We start from the raw sequence: 12,051 nt of genomic DNA, 5'->3' as shown, positions 1-12,051 counted from the left end.
TTCCTGGGCTAAAGAACCATAACAACTGTTAGAAAGCTTCAGTTTCCTACAGGATAAACTCTGTTGCAGTAGTAGACAGACAGAGTTTATTGTTTATTGTGATTTTTGACCAAAGTCCAACGTAACGAAATAAAATTTTAAGGCTTTCGAAATGAAAGGTGCAGTGCTCAGGTGCTGCTGATGATTTGAGTCATGAATTGAAGGCAATAAAAAAAGGATTGACTTTATAACATTATGTCAACAAATGCCCACCTGACTGTTGCAAGTTGTTTTATTACTTTAAAAAAAAAAAAGTTTCAATGGGAGGATCAAGACGAAGTGATGCAGTAAAGAGTGCAGAGTGAGAAGATTTGGTTGTTGTAGACAGTTTTCTGAACGACATCACCAATGACATGACGCGGGTTAAAAAGAACTAAAACGAGTTCATCATGAAAATGTGTTCAGCAGATTAAAACAGCACAAATTGTGAAAGTAAACGCTAAAAGTTTTAATCTCAACAATTATCTCAAGAAAGAAAGACACCTTGATGGCCCTAGATGGAAAAATATCTCACACTGTTAAATTTATCATTTTCTAGAGAACAAAAGGCATAAGTGTCTTCCCCGGATCCTGTATGACTGTACAGACAATAAAAATCACCACTGGAGTTTGACCCAGGGCACAGCCCAACACACAGTGACCAACACTAAGCAGTTCTCTTAATACTTAGTACTTATCTTGTCATTTTGACACTTTATCACAAATTTCTGACATTATTATTACTTACAATTGTATTTTTTTATATAACAGACGTTTCTTTCTTAAAATGGGCTTCTATACTATTTGGGAATGTGTGACATACAGGTGATTATGAAGAAAAGGGCAAAGCTGTGTTTGACATATAAATTTATAAATTCCCCCTAAACACACACACACACACACACACACACACCTCTTCAGCAGGTTTACTGAAAGCTTTATTTCAAAGTTGATTCTAGCTGTGGAAAAGTTCATATCAGGTAGTATGACCCTGTAGTTTTCTAAGATAGTGTTGCGCGCGCATCCTTGTTTGTAAACGTGAAACTCGTTTATTGACGTTGCTGGGATGCTGCTGACGTCAGCTGACGAGGTGGTTTCAAAACAAACAACAAAAGTTTACCAAAAACTAAATCCTTTGAGTGTCAAAATAAGAGCATGTTCCAGAGCACAAAGTCTGCCTTTCAGGGGGTTTTCTTTTTCATCAACTATTAATGAACTATTTTGACTTTTACTATTTTATCTCTACATTATCGAAGGTGTCTATACAGGAGCTTAAGGAGTTGTGTTGTGATAAAGCTGCAGATTCGACCTGAGATTGACCTTGCCCTGTATTGTAGGTAATTTAACATACTTTTAAAAATATTGGCTCCTTTTTTAATTAGGATAGTTAAAGAACTTGTAAGTGGTGTGTGGTGTTAGTATCCAGTAGTCGAGGGTGTGGTGTCTTTTCTAATATGTTGATATAGCTGCATATGTTTACGTTTCTAAAGATGATTCATTACAAGGTTTAAACATGTTGGTAGAGATCTGTAAATGTCATCAGCTACAAGAAATCCTGTAGCGATGTTTAACTTTTTCTATTTTATTTATAAAGTTTTAAATTACAACAGAAGTCATCTCAAGGCACTTTACAGTTTACAGGTTTAAGACCTTACAAAATACAACTGTATACAGCATCATGTAGGAAACCCAAAACTCCACTTGAGGCTTGATTGGCCATCTGCCTCGACCGGTTGGGATGAGCGGAAAGAGAAGAGAGAAAAGAACAGCAGACAACAAAAAACAACAACAAGCAGCAAGAACATTGGGCAGGTCGGTAGGACCAGTAACTGCACTCCGGAGATACATAGCTCTAAGCCCGAGGATACCTTCAGAAAAGTACAGAGAGAGGGAGACAGAGAGGAGGAAACACAACTAAAAGAGAGATAAAAGACAAAGTTAATAACATGCAATAGTGGTTTTTGAGGTGAATTCTGTTGTCTGTTTGATGAGCTTAGCTTAATTAAAAAGGTATGTTTGAAGTCTAGTCTTAAGTGTAGAGAAGCTGTCAACTATGACATATTGTTTACATCCAGAAACCCAATTTTCATCAACAGGATAATCAGATATTCCCTCTAAAGACTACTAGCATTTCACATGTTGTAACCAGTGTACAGATGGTGTATGTTTTGTTACTAAACCTTTTTTCCTAATAAACAGGATTGCTGCTGCTGCTGCTGTTGTCTTTTAAAGGTGTGTTACTGGAATATGGTGCAGGTGACCATGTATGCATGACTATCTCCGTTAAATGCTGCAGACACCGGCTGAGAGGTGGGATATTGATGGCAGCACCTGATAGTGGGCCCAATAAAACACCGCAGTGCCTTTATTTTGAAACGTCTGCGCGGAAACACGTGTGAACCCAGCTGACTTGACGGCTCTCCTGCGCGCAGAGGCTCCATGCTGCCGGTGACACAACGGATTTGTGGGACTTTTCATCTGCATCACTTCCTTCTCTCTCCAGCAGTGTGTTGTCAGGCACGGAGGCGTGAGGAACCCAGCTCTTCGCTCCTCCACGCGGCTGTGGAGCCATGGCGGACCGGTCGGCGAGGAGCGAGCAGCGGCGGGAGCTCGGCGGCTACAGCGGAGGCTCGGACGAGGAAGGATCGACGGGAGCTGCAGCCCGACCACAGCCGGCAGAGGCGGAGCGCGGCGGCCGCGGGGTGTAGAGCTCTCCGCACGGATACAGCTGCTGTCTCAGATGGCAGGTCCAACTTTTCACTAACTGGCTTTTCGCTCACCTCGGTGCGATCGTAGCGACGCAGAGTTTCTGTTCCACTTTAGTTTTTCTTCCAGGACGCGCGTCCCGCACAGCCATCTGTCTCAGGCGGAAGTCTGGCGCACTGCCCCGCAGCGGCTCCGAGAGCGACCCGAGGAAGATTTCTAAGCCGAATCAGTGGAGGTTAACATGGGGGCAAAGCAGAGCAGCCCGACGGCTAATCCAGCTGCCAACGGACGGACCAGAGCCTACTCCGGCTCGGATCTGCCCTCCAGCGCGTCCAGCAGCAACGGCAGCGGCGTCAGCAGGACCGCGGCCGCGGGGGTCAGGTACCACGCGTACGGCGCGTCCGGTGCCTCCGGAGCCACGTCCAGCACCAGCCAGCACCTCGGAGCGAGGGCCCGGTCGGTGGGGGACTCCGGAGGATCAAGGACTAGACCCGAGTCCGGCATCAACATTCCCAACCACAGCGGAGCCTACAGCTCCCCAGAGTCCGGCGGCAGCAGCCCGGAGGAGGCGGCGCACAGGGAGCGCGCAGGCAGGGGGAGCGGAGGTCCCCGGCTGCTGATAGGCTCGTTACCAGCACACCTCTCACCTCATCTGTTCGGAGGTAAGAGGACCAGAACCCCACTGACCTGCAGCACAGCGTGGCAGGTGGATCAGGACGAACACAGGTGTCGCCAAAATAAAAAAGAAGTCACTGCCACAGGTTCTTTATTATTAACACAGGACGATCCAGTCCTCTCACATAGACCTGTATGAATAAACTGAATTCAACTGGCTCATAGAGAGTGTAGGTTTACTGGAGTTGTGGAGGAGCAGGTCTACAACCTCTAGACAAAACATCTGAACATCTAAAAAAACTCCTCCGGATGATGTCATCTGTTTAATGTACTCCACAGAGTGAGGTGAAGAACAGCAGGAACAAATAAATACAGGAGCAGTGCCAGGCTGTAGCAGGGATGTTAGACTGCTGGGATCTGCAGTCCTCTGTGTCATGTTTATTCATTTAGGTAACAGTGTAATTAGATTTTCCGTCAGCTTTATTTGCCTAAACTCGTTCTTAATGTCAGGAATTAAAAGTGGTAGCAGTAAGAATGATGGCATTGTTTACTTTCTTTTAATATTTAAAAGTAACTTTTAGTATTTCTACTAGGAATAAGCTCCTGAATTTAGTGTGGAGAGGTGCAGTTGAAGCCTCCTGTAGTTCAAACTCATTGAACAGAAGCTTTTTTACTTCTGCTTGATTACCAGCTTTTGTTATTTTCAGTAATGTCTTACTGACGACTACCTGTAGTGCTGAGCAGAGCATAGTAGAGCGTAGCAGAGCACAGCAGAGGAGGAAGAGGGACCACAAGGGATTGATTTAGAGTCTCTTTCTCAACAAAGCAACATGGCCCTTCAACAGATATACTGAGGTTCAGTAGTCAGATCTTGATGTTGCTCACACAGGAAGTGATGGAGGTGGTCCTCAGTACGTAAGACTGTCATGTGTGAGGACGATGACTCACATGTGTGAGCTGAGCCAAACATTGTTTAATTAAACAGCACGAGCCTTCCCGTGAATGTCTTTTCACTGATCCACCGTGACAGCTGCACCGGCTGTTTTGAAGTCTTCAGCAGGTAAGTCGCTGACATCATCCAATCAGGAGCCAAAGCTCAGCGTCCAGTGGATAGTGGATGTGAGCAGTGGCCACAGCTTGTTAGGATGTGTAGGGAAGTCGGGGGTTTAGCTTTACGTAGAGCAAAGTGTGCCTCGTAGCTCTTTATTAAGCCCACTGGTGGTAAACGTTTGCTCATGGACCACGGGTTTGAGAGCAGGTGGTTGAAGCTGGGAGAAAACAAAAAAAGCTTTCATCACAGTGTGAACACTTCTCACAACTTCCCCCTCCTTACTGGGAAGTGTAAATATAACTTTTAAAATCACATGATTGATCACATGTATGCCCAGAGTAGCCAGTGAGATATCAGTAAATCATCCAGTTTATTTAAGTCAAGGTTGATGTTAAGAATATTCAGAATGATTTTATAATCTGTTTTTAAATACGAAAAGAACCACGATCCTACCGTGACTCACTGCGGCAAGATCCGTGTGGCATAAGCAGAGAGAGGACGCACATTATCAGTAGGAGTGTAATGTAACCGGTTATTGGGGGGTTGGGGGCTTTCAGATTTCAGATGACCTACAGTACACTCTGCACCGTCTCTGAATGCAGCACTCTTGTGTCTTCCAGGAACACGACACAACACAGGACCTTGAACGTTGATTCTGGTCTCAGTTTCAGAACCATTACAGCCCTAGTAGCAGTAGTAGTGTCAAATAACTGAGGCCTGCTCAGCACTGTTTCTGCACCGCACTAATCCACCATCTACTCTAAACTCACTCAGGAGACTTGTGCAGCTCTGCATGTCTGCAGGCAAGCTGCGTGTATCGTGACAGCGTTATCACTGCTGCTAGCTGCTGCTCCTCTCAGACTTCCGTGTGCCGTGTTATTGGCCCGAGCTGACGGGCTTGGACACGCGTGGTTCGGAAAGACGAGCACCACATATGAAGTTATCTTTAAACACACCAGTTATCAACATGTTCCTACATTTCTAAAAGCGAACGCTGTTTCTTTAGTGTTTACTGTTTGATTTATCATATTGCAATAAGCATTTGAAAGCCACAGGATCCTGTTCCATGTGGATGTGCATGCACTACACTGAAAACAAACACATGCAAGCTACACCTGCAGCAGGTTGTGTACACAGCTTGTTAATGCGAGTGTGAGTCAGCAGCCAGGTGCCTAATACTTAACTCGCTAAGTTTCCTTCCTCTATAATTGATGCATGGATTAATTTCTTGTGCACACACACACACATTTGTCTTTCTGCAGTTGTGTAGACAACTATTGACTTAATGCATTCCCTAGGCTTTAACCCTTAAATATCACAGCTACACAAAGTGCCTAAGCCCAACACTTGGCCTAACCTTAATCTAAAGGTATAAATGGGTCTTAAGGCATCTGTTTGTCAAAACCAGGGTGGATTAAAAACTGGTCTTCATACCATACATGAACACACACAGACACTCAGCGTGTCAACAGGTGGTGTGGTGCTCTCTTTGTTGATAGTGTTGAATCTTAATTTAACAACTTACTGACTAATTGATTCTTTAGTGTGTTCACACGACGCGCTGAACTCTAAATGAGAGTCCACATGTGTTGAGAAATACAGCCTAAGGTTACCTGCGCCAAACAAGATCTCCACGATAGTGTAAAGAGCGGCACAGCCAGGCCAGGCCTGTATTTCACTGTGTGAGTGTGTGAGGGTGTGTGAGTGAGGCAGACACAGGGAGATAGATGTGTTTATTCAGTGGTGGCAACACACAGTCACAGAAAAATAAGTGAAGGTAAAGCAGATTTTAGAGAACACGCTATAGAGACTGTGCTAGTGTACCTCATGTGACCGGGAAACATCTCAGGATCCCGAAAGCGATGCTAGGAAATCTGAACAACCTTGTCATTCTGTTGTGTGACAGCATTTTGGCTTTGCACTTCACTAAGGAATTGACGAGACCAAGACTTTGCAAATCCTGTACTAGATTTGTCCAGATAACACCAACAACATGCTGAATCACGTCCATACACAAACATACACAAGTACACTATGCCCTCAGGCTGCCTCAAAATGGTCTCGGCGGATCTCTGGATGTCTTTAAAGCTTTTGAATCTGATATCATAGAATTTAAAAACCCTGGGTAAGGCTAGATACCGTCTGAAGACTTCATTTCCTGCACAGTCTGGGTGGGTGTACAGAAAGATACGGTAATGTCAGTGCAAAGTTTGTGACCATATGTGTGGGTTGTTGCTTGTAGAATTCCCCTACCTGCAATCTCACAATGTGAAGTGCTTTCCTGTTGTCGATAACCTGCTGTTAACACATGGACACAGTTGTAAAACGAACTTTTGATTTCACTTGTGTCGGGAAACTGGATTGAAAGTTCTTTTTTTTTATTGGTGTGACTGACATGGTATTAATCTTTAAAGTGAACATGTATCACTCCACTGATTTCCTGGAGCTTTATCATTGAACTGAAAGTCACTCGCTGGTTATTATTATTTTTTGCATTCCTGCTTCCAAGCAGTGGAATGCTGCACTGTGGAGGGCAACGTGATTCAAGTCATAAAACTGGTTTGTGAACACACGGTTCGTGAACTACTTGTAATTCCGTATCTTTTGTGAGTTGCCATAGTCAGAGGTGCTGCCCTCTTAGTCACCTTCTGTCTTCTTTCCCTTTCCTCCCGGATTTCATCAGCATCTCAACCAGTCACTGCTGAAAAGCGGTTTAATTGTTGAATTGTCTGTTTCAGAAGGTTCTGTGCAGCCCCCTGATTCTGACACTGGTAAGGGACAAACAAGAACTTTGTTCTAAAGGCTCTGCACCCTCCCACACAGATGTTGTCATTTATGGCTGATTATACCTTGGCCCAAGCTGAAGCTGACGGGGCTCATCATAGCTACATATTAACCCTGAACCCTGCAGTAGCTCTAGATAAACCAGTAAAACACCAGAAAGTGTGACAGGCCATTAGCCACTGTTCACTCTTAGTACTCTTGATACAGTATCTCAAACCTTGTCATGTTGTGCATCATGTTCCTGTCTTATGAAGTACATCAGAAGCTTCTCATGCACATATCTCTTTGATTGCAGCATTTTAACATATGAATGTGTTTTCAAAGAAAATGCTGCAGTCCTGTAAGGCACAAATGAAGTGCTGTAGAAAACTCCAAAAGAGAAGACGGTTGATCATTACACAAACTACTTATGCAGCGTTGTCCCTGTTTGACCTGGACTTTAACAGTACCTGCAACTCATCTTATACAAGATGCTTTAGTCGACACACCAGACAGTATCATTACATAGAAGGTAAATCACAGATGAAACATTAGTTTAATGCACTGCTAGTTAACACCATTATTAAATATATAACCTTCAGAAGTGATGAAGTGAATCCTGAGTCAGTGGAACAGAGCAGGACTCAACTCATGCTTGTAGTAACAAAATGTGATTTCTGTTCTACTGTGGATTTTTTTTCTATGTTCCCACAAAGTTTGATGTTGTTTGGTGATTTAATCATTCAATGCAGCTTTCAGTGTTGTGGTAGTTACTGTCAGTCACAGATTCCAGTAACATGTCAATTCCTCACTTCCCACCACTGTACTGTTAAAACAGGTCATGCAATAGGTTAACATGAGCTTTGAGAAAATCATTTAATGTAGACGGACAAATGGATAACATGAACTTAAAATAAGGTCACTACCGAACTGGTTTTCCATCTAAACCAACTTATTTCAGTGAACTTACTGCAGTTGGTATCCATGGGGGCAGTGATGTATTGGTGCTTGGTATTTGGTTGACAGAGTGCGTCAGGGTACCAGTGGCATAACAAACTGCTGTTGATCTGTGGTCCGTTCAGATCACACTCCATGGCTCGGCGCACAGGGCTTGCAGTTTAACTGCTATGTTTAACCATCATAATGCCACATGCAGTTTTTTAGTTAGTTTCAGGGGGTGTTGGTGTCTTTGCAGTAGTCAGTAAGGGTTAGCTGAAATCTGCCTTGATGAGATAAGCTGCTGGCTACTTAACCTGCTCTCCTAATCTCTGCTGCTCAGTGTCACTGTGGTAATGTAACAGCTATGGAATCACATTTTAAAGCTTTGGGTTTCAAAGGAGTTTGAAGTTAATTCCCAAGAATAACACTAATAGGCTGTATCTTCACTTGTCTTACAGTATATCCATCAGAAATCAGAACAGGTTCTTCTGGACTTCTTTAAATACCAATACAAATTACAAACCAATACAGATGAAGTTATTAGACATTAAAACCACTGCAACAACTGCAGCTTTCATGAAATAAAACTGCAAGCATGGTAGCGCAGGTATTTACATCATTTTACTATAGTTTCATCCAAATCTATAAAACTCTTCATCACAGTTTTTTTTTTTTTTAAGACGTTCATGTCACATTCAAGCTGTAATCTCTGCTGTCTAGAACCCTCTACATCAGTGATGTTTAGCCTTTAAATGGTGACATTGTGTTTGATAAAGGTCTATAAAAATGATAGTGGCGGGGTCATGGACGCCCAAGTGAATGCTGGTCAGTTTGGTCCAGTGTCTTCTACAGTAGCTCAGAAGAGGTACATTTTCAGCGACATGCGCTGTACAAACAGGCTGCTGAAAATTGTAATGTTAGTGATAATCAACAACTGGAAGAACTTCTGCCATAGACTGGTCAGAGTTCTCATGCTGACCTCTGTCCACTGCCAGATGCACCTACAATGGGCATGTGAGCGTCAGAACTGCACTACAAAAACAAATCAGACCTATAGCGGCCCCACCTTATCTCATCATCTACTTAAAGGATATCATGCTTGGTGCCAGATATTAGAGGACACCTTCAGAGGTCTTGTGCAGTCCATGCCTTGATGGATCAGAGCTGTTATGGAGACGTACACAGTATTAGGCAGGTGGTTTCAGTGTTTTTTTTAGGCGGATCAGTGTATTACCCTCATGGCCTGTTATTGTTGCCGATTATCATACAATCAGCTGCTTTCATCTGTTTCATTGTGTTCCAGTACAGACGCTATCAGCACAGTCAGACAGGAGCTGACCTAACACATACAACACAGAGTAAAACACACTGCAGGTAGTTTACCCTGCAGACTAACTGGGTGCAAATTTTACGTTTATGATCTGCTTATGAGTGCATTCATTGTCTGTTTTGCCAACACACATATGCCTCATTCACATGTACAGGATAAAGATACACTAATCTTTACACTAGAAGGTAGATTTGTTTTCCAGTTTTTCCAGCTAGAATACAAGATGCTAAATATGGTTACCGGTACTTTTATTATAGATTTCTGTACACACTCGTACTATTACAATGGTGGTTTTGTACAGCACAATTTTCCTAAAGCTAAACCTTAGCCTCTTCCTACAGGTTGCAAAATTAAAACTGATGCCATCGAGTGACTGAAATAAAAAGAACAACTGAACAAAATGTCACTCAATAGACTGTTCCTGAAATAAATTCTATATTGTTTTTTTACTGTTATTGTTTCAGGGCCATTTGTCATTTTGTGATGTGTCAGTGTTGGATTGCAGTGAAAGCTGTTATTTTCTAGATCAGCTTGCTTGGACCTCGGTAGGCTTTTATGGTCTTTCCATTGCTGTCACCTGGCGTTCAGTGTTTGTGTGTGATGCTAATGTTTACTGAGGGAACGACTGAGACACACAGACTGACGTAGGCCAAAGGCAGTGTTATATTAGCTTCACAGGAGGAAGGCCTCTCATCATTTACTCTACTTAAACCCATTTTCCCAGCAGCCGAAAGCAAGTTTATTTATACCCCTCTTGTCAGTGGCCTCTCCAGCCCCACTCTGTCCCATCTCTTTTTCACTCTTCCTTTTTTACTCTATCCAAGTCCCTGGAACTGCAAGTGTCAGTAATATGACTTAGTAATGCATCAAAAGGCCAACTGTTTCTCAGCTCATCTCCCAGCGTCCAAGCGATGAGGTTCCAAAGCACTTCATCAAATTGGAACCTTGTATGAAACTGTAATTTCTACAGAATGTTTTGCAGTCTTGCTTGAAATATGCATGGACCTGTTCCTGTGCGATTCTCACAAATGAAACTCTCGTGATGTGATCAACTCAATTGTTTTTCAGAGAAAACTCACCGCTTGCACCAAACCAAAATACACCCAGCTGCAGCATGATACTGCAAAGTGTATTCTGCACTGCTGAAACTGAGAATCCTTTGGGCTGGCTGTTTTATTCCTTGTACTTTGTAAATATAAAAAGATTGCCAAGAAATGATAGGTTTCACTAGAGAATTGTTGGCTTCTGAGTTTCTTGAATCCAAGTTTTTCCCAACTGGAACATCAGAATCCAGACACACACAGAGCAGCAAAGGCCTTATTTGTAGGAAAATGAGTTTGGGATTTGAACTGATGATCCACAAACGACTCATGATGACTGTGGCAGTTGTCCAGATCCACGGTTCACTTCATACCTCAGTTTTTGTTTTGTGGTGTTGTTTGGGCCTCGGTTGCAGAACCGTTACTCCCCTAATGACATGGTGGTCATGAATCAAAATCTTGGCCACAGTAATTCATCGAATCTACCTAAAAATATTCATGGTCTTGACATGTGCTCCCTCTGGACAAGAAGTTCAGTTATCTCTTTAGCAGGGTCTGAATGCTGCCCTCATTCCCCAGGCTGTCGGCACACATGGCAGAGAAGCAAACTGCAGAGAGAAAGGGAGGTGGTGCTTTGGTCAGTCATGACTGATGTCTGCCGTCAGAATGCCCTACCTTCATCTTTTTCCAGACAGTTTTGGACCTGAGCATTTTCCTGCCTTTGGTAAAGTACTGCAAGGGGAATGATGATCAGTGAGCTGATCGATAAAATGGTGATTCATAAATCCTGTTGAACGGTATGGATTCCAGGATGTGCTGGTTCAGGGGAAAGCTGAGTAAAGGGGGTGATTAGATGGAGGGCAGTGATATGGTGCATGCCGAGTGAAAACTGAAGAGCTCTGGTTAACAGTGTGTGAAAGTTTAAAACCTCGGCCAAATAGCGGTTGACTGTTGGCCAGCTCAATTAAAGCACTGAAAACGAAAGAAAGGCTGGAACCTACAACTGAATGTGTCACATTAGTCTTTGTCAGCACAGAGAACACAATACAAGAAAGAAAATAACTGAGAGAGAGACGAGAGAACTCATTTTCTGTCAGTTGCCCGAGGACACAGTGACACGTGGACCAGCGATTAGTGGACAACCTGCTCTACCTATTCAGACACAACTAGCCCAGGTTTAGATTGATGCCACTGTAGAAAGTAACGCTGTCACTAGAAATGAGGATGTGGGTATCATGCGTGCGACCAGTGTTGGTCCACACCAGGGTAAAGTGCAAGATATTTTCTGCCCAGTTGCTCAACTGTATTGTCTTATGGAACTTACTGTGTGCTGTCACATGGCAGTTGTTTTCTGATGCATCCTCCATACACTCAAGTCGTGTCATTTATTATTATGATTATTTCGTCCCTGTGTTAAAGAGACATTGTAAAAAATAGTCAGAACCAAGACCACAACAAACAGCTTTTCTTCTGTTATTCTAGAATTCCTTCACGTTCAATCTGCTTCAGTTTGCGCTGGAGTCGAGATGATGTTGATTGGCTCTCGTCCTGCTGGAGCCCCTGTTCAATCTGTAGTCCTCTGCATGGGG

At 43.3% G+C, this 12,051-nt stretch overlaps 1 protein-coding gene across 1 annotated transcript in view; it reads left to right on the top strand.

Moving 5' to 3' along the window:
- The first annotated feature begins 1,636 nt into the window (after positions 1 to 1,636).
- The window catches only part of znrf2b (zinc and ring finger 2b), a 23,895-nt gene continuing 13,480 nt past the window's right edge, over positions 1,637 to 12,051 (top strand). Inside the window, exon 1 of the mRNA XM_026373283.1 lies at positions 1,637 to 3,386. Coding sequence (XP_026229068.1) covers positions 2,966 to 3,386 — 421 coding nt within the window. The 5' untranslated portion in view covers positions 1,637 to 2,965. The remainder of the gene's footprint in view (positions 3,387 to 12,051) is intronic.

The sequence above is a fragment of the Anabas testudineus genome, chromosome 16, assembly GCF_900324465.2.
Source record: "Anabas testudineus chromosome 16, fAnaTes1.2, whole genome shotgun sequence".
NCBI lineage: Eukaryota > Metazoa > Chordata > Actinopteri > Anabantiformes > Anabantidae > Anabas > Anabas testudineus.
The sequence above is the reverse complement of the archived record's forward strand: the minus strand, read 5'-3'. Positions and strand labels throughout refer to the sequence as shown.